At 38.7% G+C, this 16,393-nt stretch overlaps 1 protein-coding gene across 41 annotated transcripts in view; it reads right to left on the bottom strand.

Moving 5' to 3' along the window:
* MPDZ (multiple PDZ domain crumbs cell polarity complex component) overlaps positions 1-16,393 on the bottom strand; it is a 101,520-nt gene that overhangs the window by 70,305 nt on the left and 14,822 nt on the right. For 37 of the 41 annotated variants that reach the window (XM_068926848.1, XM_068926884.1, XM_068926882.1 and 34 more), the window contains exons 4-9: positions 11,887-12,108; positions 10,790-10,929; positions 8,600-8,813; positions 6,195-6,323; positions 4,772-4,975; positions 1,649-1,763 (exon numbers count right to left, since the gene is read on the bottom strand). In XM_068926848.1, coding sequence (XP_068782949.1) covers positions 1,649-1,763; positions 4,772-4,975; positions 6,195-6,323; positions 8,600-8,813; positions 10,790-10,929; positions 11,887-12,108 — 1,024 coding nt within the window. The remainder of the gene's footprint in view (positions 1-1,648; positions 1,764-4,771; positions 4,976-6,194; positions 6,324-8,599; positions 8,814-10,789; positions 10,930-11,886; positions 12,109-16,393) is intronic. The other 4 variants (XM_068926879.1, XM_068926855.1, XM_068926883.1 and 1 more) reach the window with 2 other exon arrangements.

The following is a 16,393-nucleotide window of genomic DNA, read 5'->3' on the forward strand; positions in this document are numbered from 1 at the left end:
TGTTTGAATCACCTTTTAACTATAGCTATAAGCCAGCATTTGATCTAATTAAAAAAAAAAAAAAGAATGATAGAAAAAATACAGCTGCAACAAACCAATTTTAGGCAACCATTAATTCTGAGCTGGGGAAAAAGTCAGACATATGAAGCATCTATGGAAGGGACAATTTGCAAAAAGAAATTAATTTTAGTTAAAGGAATAATTTTTGCTGGGAAGATAATCTACTAAAAATGGTTTCAACGGCTCTCTAGACACCTCTAGACACCAGTGCCTTAATAGGCCTAAAACTCAACTTCTCCCCAGCCTCAATATGACAAAAGTGAGTAGTGAGGCATCTGTGTTTTGCCCTAACAACTAGACTTAACTTATGAAGAACAAGAAAAGAAATATATTTAAGTCATGATGTCACTTTTTTTCTCTGCAAAACACTTTATATTTGTTTCTTTTGTTATTTTTCTTAGTTTGTTGTGTTTCCAGATTTTATGAATAATTAAATGGCTGGCCTTCCTAATTTCCCAGTGTCTTTATATCCTGGAACAGCTATGAGGTAACACGACAAGCTGTTAGTAACAAAGGTGAAGAAAGACTGAGCTGCAGATCTCATTGTCCAGTAGTTTTGTTGCTGCTTCTGTGATAGCACAGTAATTCTTTAACCAAGTGTTTAGTTATACAATTGAGTGAGACGCTAAATTAGTTCCAAAGCAAGAAGATTTTTAAACACAATTATGAGTAGCATATTAAAATTAATTAAAATTATATTTTAAAAATATAATTTTTAAATTATATTTAAAAAATATTAAAAGCAATTAAAAATCTACATTAGTGATACTCCAACATCAAACCAGTAAAAATAACCAATCAAATCTATCATATGCTCTATAATTTATTTGACCCTTTAATGGTTTACTCAGACGTGCTAAAAAGTAGAATTACATAAATTCTGACGACCCATCCTACGGAGGCTAAGCTAATAGACCATGAAAATTTAGTGCAGCTTCTCAAAGCCACCAGGTTATGTCCATAAACCACCAAAGATGTAGGCTATCCCTACATTCTTCTAACAATATATACATGGGTAAGAGTCATAGCAACAGCTCTTTGCAATGTGTTATGACACACTCCACAATCATCCTCTCATGGCAGGACTGTATTTGCCAAATAGTGAGGCCCAGCAGTTCTGAATCATTCCTCTGAAAAACGCAGTTGAAATTATGGGTAAAAAATAAATAACGTACGTGACCATTGATACATCCAGAATATTAATGCATTATTTTATAAGAGCCTTTCTAAATGAACATTTGATTTTAAAAGCTCAGCCAGTTCTAATAAAAGCAGCTGCCTCAGTCTAATTTAGAAGTATTTTCCAAAAATATACCTATCACAAGCTTCAGCTAAGAGTGAATTTTAAAAATGACATAAGACCCTGAGGAAAGATTTTCTAATGAATACTTATTGTTTGCCATCTGAATCTCATAATTCCCATTGGAAAACACTTTTTTTTTTTCCTTTTGTTGCAAGCTTTAGAAAAGTTTTGGAGGATCAAGGTTTTGTTCAGAGATACTATACCAAATCTCATATTAGGTCTGTAGTGCAGGTAGACCGCTCTAAGTAACAGATGGTAAAGAAAGCTCTAGGAGTCTAATATTACCAGAGGTTTTGTCTCCAATGTAACCAGCAATAGTTATTCCTAAACCCTGGATGTTTTTAGTGAGTTCCACATTAAACTTCTCTCCATCTTCGCAGCTGTCAACAGAAGCTTCTGCCTAATAAGAAAACAGTGATTAGAAACTCTTTTTTTTCTGAAAGTCCACCACGTTCTTTGATGTCATTAATATAAAAATATAATATTAATATAAACATTACCAATAAAGTAGCAAATTTGCTTCTGCTCTCTTTTCTGGTGTTCAGCAGATATACCGCACATAGATAACAATGCAATTAGGGTCATGCCTTCCCCTCCTCACTGTCCCTGGGGTACTAGTCCTCTAGCCTGTAAAACTACTATTTGATGACTACATTGACTGGTGAAACCTGAACAAACTGAACACTGTCTGTCACCTATAATAAGTTACACAACCTATGCTTAAATGTTATAATTTGCAGCTCACTTCAGTTCTGGAAGTTCCTCAGTACCAGCTTTATAGATTGTTGTGTTAATATAAAAGAATCATCAAAATCATATTTTGTATTCTAATTGTTTAAATACCTGCTCAGTAATTCTAGCTACTTTTTTCCTATGCACACCGTGTTTGAAATGCAATGAAAGCTATTTCTATTGAAACAATTACGCTTCCAGTTTCTGGAAGGACTTAAAACTTCTCTTTTAGAAAGCAGCAGTTATACTTCCAGGTAATTACATAATGACAATCACCCCCAACACCCACTACAGTCCTCTGAATTTCTGTTACAAAGACTTTTTGTGGTAATGAATTCATTTATTTATTTCCAATGAAAGTGGTTTACTTATCATAGGAGAATGCATATTAAAACCCCCTTTCAATAATTTTGCTTTCATAGTAAAAAAAAAAAAAAAAAAACTTGAAGAATTTCCTTTCATACTTTAAAAGACTTTTTTTTCCAAAAATATTCATCCTTCAGTTTTCTAAAACGGTGCTTCCACAACTGACATGTGTCAATACATGAGTACACAGTTGGGGCTTCAGTTTCATTTTATTTAAACAAACTTCTATATTTTAACACACATTTGAAACGGGAATTCATATATACAGCATAAATCTATCAAGATCCTTCTGCATACTCCTATTTTATCTAGTCTCTTCTCTATGACAAATAGCAGCATATTTGTTTAAACTAACAACATGGCAAACGGACAGATACTAACTAAACCCACTCACCCACTTTGACTACTACAGGAGAACTGTGATGCTACTTGCTAAATGAGAGTCTGATTTTAGTGCTTTATCACAGTAACTCCATCCAGAAACACAACCCAGCATCCAGGAAAATAGAAGTCTACAGTCTTAACTACATCTTCACTTCATAATACAGAATTATTTTGGCCACAGCCAAAGCTACTTAAAGCCTGCTCCTGTTCCCACGACCTCATGAAATGCTGCAGGATAGAGACATGGGGGGACGTGAGGAGAAGAGCACGGTTCTGCTCCCCCTGATAGCCTCAAACAATAGGACATTCTCACCTACCCTGTATTTGTCAGGAAGGAAGAGGCAAATCAAGCTGCACCCATCATCACCCCCACTCCACTGATGTTTAATACCCAGACCCCAATTAATGAAGCTTGCAGCAGCATCATTCACTGAGTGCTCCCTCCAAGAGTAAGACTTTGTCTAGGCAGAGGCAGCCACGTGTGTACCAGCGACAAGGTATTCAAAAGGATGGAAACGGAGAGGAAAGTGGCAAAAAAGTTGGCTTTGGCTCCTTGGAGCCTTTGAGCCCTCAGTCCTGGAAATTCCACACATTCTCCTGAAACTGCAGACATGGCATGCAACACACACACACATCACATCACATAACTGCCCACAGAAAGAGATATACTGAGGACATAAGCACAGATGAAATTATCAAATTCAGCTTCTCTTCTGAGACAACTACTTTACAGATAAATAATTTTCAGGCTAGATATTGATCCTTCTATCAAAAATACAGCCGGGTCCTCATGCCTCTGAGGGCTGCACAGACACAAAAATAGCAGTCCCTCCTCTCATTTGCTCAGAAAAGACTCAGTGTGCACGATCGTTCTTAGTACAACTTATAGCCACAACAGTATCTGCTTGTCTTGCCCTTTTCCATAGATACCACCAAAATGCTCACATGTAAAAAGATGTAAAAAAATGTAATCATGCAAGGAACTGCCAGGGAAGACTTTTTTTTTTTTTTTTTAAAGTGACTTATCTGAAACGCAATTTGTATCTGGGAGGAAAACAGGAAAACTACAGTGAAAAAACTATTTGTAGGGCATAAATCGTATGTATGTTAGGCCCAAAAGCAACTACTTTTTCTCTCATTAACTTATTTCATGTATTCAGACAACTTAAATGTTATCTGGTCATAACTACATATGACTACACACTACTATTCCTCACTTTTCTGAAATGAGACTTTGCTGTAAACACACAAATGACTTATTTTCTAGTGGCTTTAACTTGACAAAGCATTAGGATGTTTACAGCACTTCTGAAGTGGCTGATGGAGTCATAATGAGTTCGAGGAGTAACCGAGCACAGTGAGCGTAATCGTCAGCAGGGGAATAAGGGTAGCAGCTGGCTGACTGGTTTTTTGGAAGATGACTAGCAAACGAGCAACGCCAGATGACGCTGGAAGGAAGCGGCATCTGAGTGCTGATTGGCACAGGGAGGAGCTGTCTGATGGATGGCTGCAACAATATGGGAATGAAAAGCATTTCTGGAGAGGAAAAGGACAGGCAAGCAAAGAAGTGCTGCAGCGTCAGTTTGCTCTGTCTGAAGAAAAAATCTCTCAGTTTCTGTTGTTCCCAAAGTATTTCTGCATAATCACAAGCAAGTTAATGAACTAATCAACCCAGAAGTTATTTGGATCACACTTCTATCTCCAAGCCCAGATCCTAAAAGGCTTCAAGGATGTGCTCATTGTGCCGTGTTTGATGGCATGCAAATTCTCCCAATCTGTAGGCTGAGAACACCGCCACTAGGAATGAAAACAGTGGCTCGAAAGAACATACACGTGTAAGGTATTCCAATAGCAATTAAAAAAATAAAAAAGTGAGAGCCTGAAGAAGAAGTTTGTCACAAGTCGCGCGTATTCACTGGTACTTACCTGTTTCTCTGCTGTGGAGGTGGGTACTGGTGTACCCGGTGGGACTGCTGGCGGGGCTGGATCCTCAATAGGACCTCTTGCGATTACCAGTTTCACTCGATTTCCACACTGTCTCAGGACTTGGGCCACCTGTTCACTGCTCATTCCAGACAGGTCTGTGTCACCAATTTTCAAGATGTGGTCTCCACTGCATAATCTGCCATGCTGGAGGAAGTAACCAGCGAGTTAAAATCACCAAAAGCAAAATCTGCCACTTCCATCAGGTATCTCACTTGAAAATCAGAACAGTAGTTTCATCAGAAAACTACTACCTAGCTGTAGTCACTTTTAAGATACGGCTAAGTAACTTTAATTTTTGAATGCCACATCAATACCCTGATACCATGCAGAAGAAAAGCAGGTTACCAAAAGGTATGCTAATTTTACTACAAATTTCCACAGAAATATCAAGGACAAAACCTTTTTCAAGTAGATAAACATCTGGGCATGAAAAAAAATGCTTCCAATTATGGTTATTACTTGCTGATATTTTAAAAATATATTTGTACATTAGAGAATTTCAGGTTTCATCTCCAAACACACCTCCAAGTAACAGCATACAAAAAGTACATTCAAGCTTTACACTTTTATTTAAAAACCTGTCCTCGGGATTAGCCATATCTTCAAAATAAAATACGTTTCTCATTTGCTGTGATCTGGTTATTGATATTGCTTTATACTGGTTTATTCTCCTGTTGCTTTCTACTGTCAAATTTATTTTATTTTTTTAACCAATAAAAATGCTTCACATGAATTTAGCCTATATGAAAGCTACTGAAGTGTCAGGTGTGGGAAAATAGCCCATCTTTCTGCTCATTGGAAGGGCACAGCAGTAACGCCTGTTCTGTCCATGCCTCTCCAAGCCCTTTCCTCAAGACGCAGTTCCCGCAGTTACAAGACTGACTGGCCTCGGTGCCTATTCAGCCCTTGACCTCCGCTCTAACAGAGAAGCCCTTCAGCAGCAGCAGCAGCAGCAGCAGCAGCAGCACAGTTGTATGGACACTTGTCCTGTGGATCAGCTTGAAATGGACTGAGCTGACCAAATTTACTTCATATGAGCCCCGTCTGGCAAAAACAGAGACAGTCGCTGCTCAGTCCCTCTCCTGGACTAGGGCCAGGATATCTGGGTCAGATACAGGAGTCTGCACAAAACAAGTATACTGTGAAAGATCTGAAAAAACAATTTAAAGCCTAATCCAAATTTTGGATTTACACGTCTAGACCCCATGCACTAAACGCACCGTTACGGAGGATAAATTTTTAACACTTGCTCTGCTTCTTACACTTGTGAGGAGAAAAATGATTGTTACTCAGTAGCATCAGAGAGATAAATAATAACTTCACACTGTACTGATTGGTAAACGCTAGGCTGGGTTGAATTTACCTGATCAGCTACCCCTCCCGGGAGGATGGTTTTAACTATTACTCCAGTTGACTTTCCTCCCACTATTCCAAATCCCAAACCAGATCCATCATTCACCAACTCTATGGTCTCCACGTGCTGCCAGTGAACCTAAAAGGAATACATATAAGTGCGTAAATGATTAAAATAAAGATAAACATATTAAAATGTGATAAAATATTTTCTCTTATTTCTTAGGTAGGTTTTGGAATAAGAAGAGAGTGGGAACATGAGACCTTCTTAACAATTTCCGTTAGGGTAATATTACCCTAACGGGTAATATTAGGGTTATTTAGAGTAATATTTATTACTCTAAATATTAGAGTATCTAATATTTAACATAATAAATTGCTCATTCCATAACAGCTGGAACTCTGTGGTAAAAACTGGAGCTGAATGGTGGGTCCTGCTGTTCCAGAACTGGATCGCTGAACAAATCTATGAAGCGGCCAAGGTCCACCCACATCTTAATCACAGAACGGCTGAGGATGGAAGGGACCTCTGGAGATCATCTAGTCCAGCCTCCCTGCTCCAGCAAGGTCATGTAGAGCACGTTGCCCAGGATCACGTCCAGACGGGTTCTGAATATCTCCAGCGAAGGAGACTCCACTACCTCCCTGGGAAACCTGTTCCAGTGCTCAGTCACCCTCACAGGAAAGAAGGGTCATTGTATTCAGATAGACCTTTCTGTATTTCAATCTGTGACCGTTGCCTCTCGTCCCGTCGCTGGGTACCACTGAAAACAGTCTGACCCCATTATGATCAGTGACAAAAGTACTGCTTATCAGAATTCTCACAGGACTGAAAATTCAGATGTGTGCATGTTCAAACTGGCAATTATAATAATGCACAAAGAATTAGCGTAAGCCCAGTTCAGAGGTGGAATAAAGTTTCAGAGCAGCACTGGATATTACAAGATATATGTTTGCAAAATTGCCACCTGTGTTGCCGACAAAGATTTTTAGGTTATCTGATACTGACGGTATTAGAATGAAATAATTCTGGTGGTAAGCTTCATTTTGTGACAGAAGAGTAACTGCTCTGAAAGAAACAGCAATGGTACCTCCTACTGAATGGTAACGAATTGATTACTGGAGTACTCACAGGGCTGCTTCTAATGTAAGGACAAATCATCAACTTATCTGAAATTCAAAAGTGCACCAGGTGCTCTGCCAGGCAGAACCTTACAAACAAGTGGACATATTGGAGTAACCAAGGTACTGCAAAACCTGTTTGGGTATCCATAGTCTTAGCATAAACTGATGACTAAAAAGAGAAGCCAGAAGGAAAAAGAATAGCTCAGGATAAGCTGCTTTCCACCAGCCTTTGCAAGCTAAGAGATCACAAGGAAAAGGCATGCATTAAAAGGGAAGGGGGGAAGGGGGGAAGCAGAGGAGCTGTGGTAGGCTTAAAAAGAACATTTTTTTCAAGAAACGGAAGCTGTTCAGAGAAAATGGAAGTAATCAAATTGAGAAGAACAGGAATATTGGAGAAAAACAGGCCTTTTCATGTGTTGGCAAGAAATTTAAAGCCATTTTACATGTACAAATCTGCATACAGAAGAAAACAATCATTCTGAATTTCACTAAGTATTTTATGCCAATGGTTAAAATAAACAATAAAATAGCTGCTTTTTCAAAACATCCTACTGTCTACCACTGATTACAGACTCCCTTCAAGAAAAGCCACAGATATCTGAACAGTCCGATGTTCCTATAGGAAGAGAAGATAGGCCATTCCGTCCCAGGGCAAGCAAACATATAAGGTGCATTATACGAGAAAAGAGACCAGGAGAAATGTCCAGTTAATATCACCCTGGTTTTGAATCATCTTCTCTGCACCTAGAAATAACAGATTTTTCAGAAGAAAGGAATTGCAGCAGAGCTGCTTTTTATGGGACCTGAAGTGTTCTCCCCACACATGGCATTTTGATAGCTCTCTTTGTTGCTTTGTTTGAACTCCACTGCTAAAAGGCAATAGAGGAACAAATAGAGAAGCACCTGTTCAGCTGGTAGTGCAGACTAGATTGCCATGCCTCAGAAATTTCTGTTTCTCCGAACAGAGAGGAAAGAGAGAAAAAGATGCTGTTTACTGCTATCATAAATAAAGTGTTATGATGGAAGGCAAACGTGCTCTATTTGCATTGGTGAATACTCAGAGTTTGGCAGAGGGGAAAATGAATATGGTCAAGGTCGAGATCTCCCTAGTAAGCCTGAATATTTTCCATTATTTGCACAGGAAAAGGTAAAACATAGATATATGGAAGAAAAAGGTCAGGAATTGTGAAGGAAACGCACACACAAGTTACAAAAATGTCTCAAAATACTAGACGCAGTAAGAGCGTACACGACGAGAACTGAATACAGATACATTTGGGGTATACTCACCGGGTTGGAATGGGCTGAAACTGTGCTAGCAGCAGATGGAGATCGGGAAACTACAGGACTGATGAGCTGAGGGAAAGTGCCCCTGGCCACAACTAGCTGGACATTATCTTTTGCTTTCTGGAGGATGCTGATAGCCTGCTGATGTGTAATTGTCTGATCAAGGGCTTGTCCATTAATAGCAAGGATTTGATCTGCTTCCTTCAGCTTTCCATCTCTGTCACATATGTATAAACAGGGAAGGAGGATGACAAAACAAGCAAACAAGGAAAAACAAAAAAAAAGGGTTGCCACAGAAATTATAATATTTTGACAATTTTCCGGTATTTTTAATATGCAGTTCTCCATTTTCTCCAGTTTTTAATCTCTCCCTGCAGTTTTGCTACAAGGAGCTGCGACGGCACCCTGGTGATCGCCTCCTTTGAAGCTAATCCCACTGCCACTCTCTCTTGACTGCTACCCCCTAGCTAGCTTTCTTTTCCCTGTACCTCCATCCGAGACTAAGCATATTAGATCTCAGTTGCTCCCAACCATAGCCTGAGAACTTATGTTTATTCTTGACTTCGAGCCTCTTGCTTAACAGACCAAGTGCCCTACTTTGTTCAGTGCACCCATTCTGAATATTCATCAAACCACAGAGTGGAACACACTTTCATCAGGACGTTAGGGAAACTAATTTTGGTTTTCATCGCATCCAAAAAAAAAAAAAAACCTCTCTTCTAAATTAAAAAAAAAAAAGCTGAATAAATTATAAAACAATTATTCACTATCTGATAAAGGAAATATTATTGTGAAATCACATACTGAGCCTTTCCCCAGACCTGCTTCAAAGGAACTGTATGAAGCCCACACAGATGAGCTTCCCTCTGTCTTCTCCCCTGCTTCCATCACTTCTACAACAAACAAGCAAAGACTCTGGCGGTCACATCTTCAGAATCCCTACGCAGCAATGTTCAATGAAACAAAGGCCAGCAACAAAAATAATGATGCCTATTATCCCAGCTTTTGTGTGCACCTACAGTACAGAAGCCAAAATATTCAACAGCATTCAGGAAAAACGGTATCTAGCTTCAAGCTGTAATGTTTTGCTTACAAATTTGAATGATTTTTTCCTAGTGCTCTACATTTGTTATTGCTCTGGACTTATTACTGATGCAGCCTATAGCACTTGTTGAATAGTTCTGCTCTCGACAACGAATCAGGACCTGATTTGGTATAGATATGCCTCAATGTACATATAGATGGGTATCTATCAATATGCTTTCCATGGAATAAGAGAAGCAAAAGCAAAAACCATTGGAGGGAGAATAAAAACCCAAGAAATGAAAGGGCATTTTAGGCAAATTAGAATATATTGTAAGGACATATAGCAAGCCACTTTTTAACTGAGTTAACTCTGTAGGTCACACTCTGCACTCTTAAAATATCAACATTCAGGTCATTAGTCATCAGAAAACTGTTCCCTACCACACAGAGAGAAACAGCATGGAGACAATGCCTCAGCTCCTGCACGACACCACAAGCGAGCTCTAACAGCCACCAGGAGCTTGGTCAGGAAATTCGTGCGCAGTCATACACTGTACGGCAATGCAACCATTTGTCTACGATGGACCAATACTGCTACCGCTCATCACTGAGTTTGCTTGTTGCTTCAGGCTGTTCTTAGAGCAGAAATCTTTTTTTTTTTTTTTTTCAACAGGACTTGTGGGATCAGGATTAAAGTCGAAAAGGTACTTTCAGGAAACTATTATTATTGCTGAGGTTCTGGTAACATCAGCTTTTTTTAAAAGTCCAAGGACTTTAGGTCAAGTATTGCTTGACTTAAAAGCACCCTTTCTGACACCTGCTCAGTGGCACTGTACCCCACCAACATGATTAATTGTTTTAAATAAAGTGTAATCAAAGGCATCAAAACCTATATTTTTAGTTTTAAAAACCATACACATAACTGCAACTTAACTGTTTCCCCCGTTGAAGGGGAGATACCATAAGATACCACAGAAGAACATCTGAGGAAAAATTAGGCACAGATCATATGCTTCTCTATTATTTGTAGTAACAAATAATTTTAAATCTGCTAGAATGCATGGCTTAGAATAAAAGATAACATGTCCTTGTGCCATAAAAGCAACAACAAAATTACAGTGTCATTTTAATGCTTGGTACAGTAAAACTCTGCAGGAGTAACCTTACCTATGTGCCACACTTCCCTCCTGGATTTCCTGAACAAATATTCCTAGTTCTCCCCTGTTTTCACTCTTCAGGCCCACAACACTGAAGCCCAGACCACCGCTAAAAGGTTTAATAAGCTCAATGGTCTCAACAAGACGACCCTGTTCAGTGGAAGAAAGAAAAGGGTACAAATATTAAAAATGTTGAAAAGCAGCATTAAAGCGTAGTAGACAACTTGGTGAAAGAGTTTTAATTTGACTGCTACAGCTGCAGAAGGCTAAGTAACCTAATAACTGAAACACAGTTGTTCAGTTCTGACTTCTCACTATGATACAGAAGCTGAAAATATATGAAAGATTTGAGAAATAAAAATTATTACAGCCCAGAAGAAGGGAAGATTAGGAAAAACAGCTTCCCACGCAAAGTTTGAGTTCACTAGTGACTAAAGCAGGATTCGTATGTCCACAAAATTTTAGAGGGTACAGCACGGTTCTGAAGCAGAACTAGAAACAGCAGGATGAATCTCAGAAAGAGAGAAAAGACAGGACTGTGTAGAAGGCTTTCTGAGAGAACGGAAGACTCCCCATACCTTTTACACGTTAACTAGAAAACTGCTGGAATACACACTGGGCTAAAGTCAGCCCCAAAAACTGAAGGGACTTCTAAACAATTTTCGCCTACCACAGGAAATACTTATGAGATTACAAAATAACGCACAATAAGGCCAAAAAGGAATTTTCCATCTTATTTGAAATCATTTATCAAAACAAGGTTTCTATTAGTTATGCATTCAAGAGCATGCTATGACAAACGGTCCCCTCACGCGGGACAGCTGTCCTACACATGAACGTGGAAGGATGCATACTGCCCATGGCATGCAAACCTGAGAGGCCCAGCTAAGGACACTAATTACGCAGTGACAATGTCAAGGCTATTTTTCCAAGACTGTTTTCTCCTTCAACAATTATTCCTCAAATTAAAAGGCTAATTTTGTTTCACGCAGCAAAAGAGTTGAGGTTTGTTGAATAACTCAGTTCCCTTAAAAGAAGCAGACACGCATTTCAGTCTATCAGATAAACAGTGATTCATGCTTCATGGTTACCAGAAGACACAGTTACCTGGGACATATTTCTGATTAGTTGCTCAAAGTCATCGCTAGAGGACTTCCCATTAATCTGAGGCGTGATGGATCTCATCGAGGCTTCCAGCACGCTAGCTGGGCTGCCGTTCTGCTGAGCCAATAAATACGACTCATTATGCGCTGAAGAACCCACACTCACACCATGATGGAGAAGCTGGGGGAACTCAATAGTGGTATGTATGGAAGGTGTAATATTTACCTGAAAAAGATCGACAATAGCATAGATCTATAACCACAGACAAACTCATCTTACTGATCACACAACATTACGGTTAGCCGATTGTTTGTTAAAAATATTTATTATCTCAATATTATAAATTTTGAAAAGGACTTTTTATATATTTATATTCAATGTAAAGTTTCAAATTATCAGCATAATATATGAAACAAATTGATGGAAATAATGTAAAATTGTGCTCTGCACATAAAACGTTCTCTGCATCTAGAATTCTTTTGTTCATATTAGCATAGCAGCCTGAAGTACTCTAATCTATAGCAGCGGTCATCAAACCTGAGCAAGCTGTTTCAACAGACCCCGGATCTTTAAAGATAAATTTACTAATTATTTTACAAAGACTAAAGGGTACGGCTATTGGAGGAACTTCACCAATTCTGTGGAAACAAAGGGCCCATTAAAATTTCACTGATCAGAGTTTCTGCACCACTGTACTCTAAGGCTGCCACTGTGAATCGCTACATGAGCTCAAGAGTTAAAAACCACTAAACAGGTCTAAAATCACCAGGCTGATTTGAAAATCATAACCCTACTTTTAGACAGACAGCCTTTTCTCACAGCAGAAAATAAAATAAGAAAAATTCTCCAACCTGCTCAGCCACAGTTATCTGCCCATTTCCAACCAGGTCTCTGCTGATGGAGTGGCTGGGAGTGGGAGAATGGAGTCGCTGCTTTATGCAAATGAATAAAGCTCAGGAGAAGCAGAAGCCTCCATCTGTTGTCCCACTTGCTTGTTGACTACCAATAAGAACTATTTCACTCCACACTAATCTGTTTCATACTTGCATGGCACGCCAATTTCAATTAAGACTACACCAGTGTGGCTCCAGATACTTTTAATAGTTCTGCAGTGCAAAAATTCCAGCTTTCTGTTCTGCAGTACAAAAGATAGGAATTCTCTTTCCTCAAACTCTTATTTTTAAATTTCAAAAAGGAACAAAAAATATTCGAAATCCATAAGTATATTATTAAATTACTTTCTAAATTCCATTCTTTTTTAAGTGACTACTGCATCAGTTTCAACTTCTTAAATATATCACTTCTGTTAAATTAATCCTATCATTCTGCTAAAACTGCTGCCATGAAAAAGTCACTATTGTGTTCACACAATTCTTTCTCAGTCTGGGTGCTTTATGAAAACCGAATAAAATAAATGTCTTTTTTTTTTTTTTAATATCTGCCTGGGAAGTACCCCAATTAACAGGTGAAAACCTATTTTACAAATTGTCTAAAACAAAACAAATTAGAAAGAGAAGAATTCAATACACAGTAGCACTTAGCCTCGCTCAGCTACTAAACCTGGAAAGAGGAAAAAATAGCATATTTTGATCTCCGTGATTTCAAATACGCAGCAATCTTGTTCTGTTGTTCATATTCCTGAGGAATCACCTGGGTAATGTTTCAAATGAGTTATAATACATAAAATAGGCATGTCACACTTTCTTTAACCATGCACAGTCACTTCAGCAGGCCCATTGGGTAAAGGTAGTGTAAGCTTTGTTCCACAGTTCACATGATCACAGTCGCTGAGGTCGGCAGGCCCCTCTGGAGACCCAGTCCCACCCCTGCTCAAGCAGGGACATCTACAGCAGGTTGCCCAAGACCACAGTCATTTGGGGCCAGGCCTACTTAAATGGAATTTCCTCTATTTCAGTTTGTGTCCAAGATTATTATTTGTAAAAATAACCAACTTCTACCCTTCCCTTTACACTGTATGCACGGATTTGAAGCTAATAAAGGCCATGCTATAGCATGTTTTCCTATCTGCATAAAATCCATACATTAAAATATATGAAATGCCTTCATTTTCTTTTGGTGGCACTCTGAGCAGAGCGTCACTGTCTTGGGACCTTCCGGCATGGCAAGGACCTCCTAAGGTTTCACTGTTCAGGAGGCAGAAGGGGAAGGGTCACTGGCTTTTTCTTTGATAGTCCCATAAAACCCAAGCGTGCACAACCTCCCCCCACTTCTGAATGCAGTGTGTAGTCACCTTCTAAGATGAAAGAAGGAAAAGAAAGAAAATCTTAAAATAATACTTACAGTGAAATTTAGGACTATATGCATAAAGCTAAAACCTCTCTACTTTACACAAGAAAGAGCCATACAAGAGCGAGCCTTGGAGGCAGAAAGAAAAAAAAAAGGATAAAATCAGAATTTTAAGGCACAGAAACTGTCTGAAGCTGTGGAACTGCTATTCCTACCCCATAGTCTACTTCCCTTACAAAAGAAACTCCACCTCTCCTCATGAATTCCACTGAAAATTTTCTGTGTTACCAAAAGATGTGGGGACAGCTAACAAACATACAGCTCCAGTCTGCAAAACCTCTCTCTGACTAAAACGGCCTTGCCTTTGCTGTATGTAGAATAACCCTTTACACAGGAAGGTACAGGGAGCAAGATGCAACTCTAGGAAAATCATGCACTACACAAAAAACTAGATCAAGCAAGCCACAATAATCCTAAAACATAAAATGTTTCAAATGGTATGAATGGTGTAAATGGTATTTACATCATGCTATTGGTTTTCCTCTCATACAGATGTAGCACAAACACCCTCTCTTATTTCCTCTCATATGGCACAAATAAGAAAGAAAAAAAAGGTGCTCTTTGTCAAAAATAAAAGCCCACTGAGCACAAGTTCCTTTCAATATGAATTATATTATATGGTCCCTCTGACTCTACCATTCTCCTTATACCACCCAATACCTTATACAGCACAGCCTTCAGTATATAGAGGAGCTCTCTCAACGTCTTCGTGTAAAGTTCAGTGAATGTTCTGCTAGTATTGCTTAACTGGGGATTGTTTTAGGCAGTTCATTTCACTGTTTGCAATGTTCAAAGAGCAGGGCCAGCCATGACGGACACATGAACGTCCACCTTAACAGGTGCTGCATATCACCATTCTGTTTTTCAGATAAGTTTGCAGGAGTTCTAAAATGCACAGCGTTCATTATATTTTAATTTGGTACCTGAAATCTTCCTTGGTAATTTATACTTGCCTATCTGGTAGACAGCTTTCACATCCTCATCTTAAAACAGAACAGGAGCTAGGCCTAATATTTGTATCTTAGTTTTACATCGTATGCTTCCACAGACCAAATGTTGCTGAAACCGGCAATACAGCTCCCAGCTCATCAGCCTGACACTCCATCCCTCCTGCACACTTTTACTTTACTGCAAAGGTTTGGGAAGTGACTGACCTCTTGCATTCCTCTGGCTTTCAAAATCAGTGTTATGATGGAGGTTACTCAGATTTTTGCAAGACATATTTTCTAAAACTAATAATTAATTCTATCATTCTGAAAAGACTGGATGGTTTTTGTTTGCGTGTCAGTTGAAATGTCACTGAAAAGAAATGCTGCACACTACGCACAATAGGAAAAGGCCCTCTCCAACGTACAGCATTTTAATCAGACCTTTAAAAAGCTTCCCCTCAAATTTGTAATAAAACTCTGACTACAGCATATCTAGAATGCAGTGTGAAATAGTAAGTCTCCTATAATAATTGATAGTGGCACTTCTTTTGGATTATATCTGTTTTTTAAGCAAGAGCGCTACATGCTCGCTGGAGCATGCTTAATACAGAAATTCTACCTCACATGAAATGGCTTCTGAATTGTGATCAAAACTCTTAAGAAAAAACACTAAACTGTAAAAAGAATAAAGTGTTGTCTATCTGTGTGCGCAAAAACCACATATTTCAGAATTAATCTCCCCTTTTCTTCCCAAATGTATACTTTCAAAATATTGCTATTTTATAATGACATTTATGATGAACCCAAAGGCAGAAGCTCAGAATTCCCAGATGAACAGGAAATGGAAAGGTCATGACCTCTCTCTTCTTTGTCTTCACCACCCCTCCCAACCCCAAATATAGGTTCCGAGCATGAAAAAGCTGAGAAGAATTGGTATGCATTATTGCTAATCACAATGGTACAGGTCATTCTAGAGGGAAAAATAAACCACAAGTGGAAATCTTAGAAAGATGATGCTCTTGTGTTGCAAAAAACATATTTCATAACATATAAATTGTACTACTTGGTAATAATAAAATCACTATAATTTCATCATGAAATAGCTTTATAGCACTGTGATTATGTAAGTACTGCATGAAAGAATATTGTTTTCTTCTACAGTTTGGCTTATGCTAATTTGCCTTGATTGGCTTTCTCTTTACTGCATGTAACAGCTGCAATATTGATATAATTTGCCATTAGACAAAAAGAAAATTCACTGATACCACAGAGCA

The sequence above is a fragment of the Struthio camelus genome, chromosome Z (genome assembly GCF_040807025.1).
Source record: "Struthio camelus isolate bStrCam1 chromosome Z, bStrCam1.hap1, whole genome shotgun sequence".
NCBI lineage: Eukaryota > Metazoa > Chordata > Aves > Struthioniformes > Struthionidae > Struthio > Struthio camelus.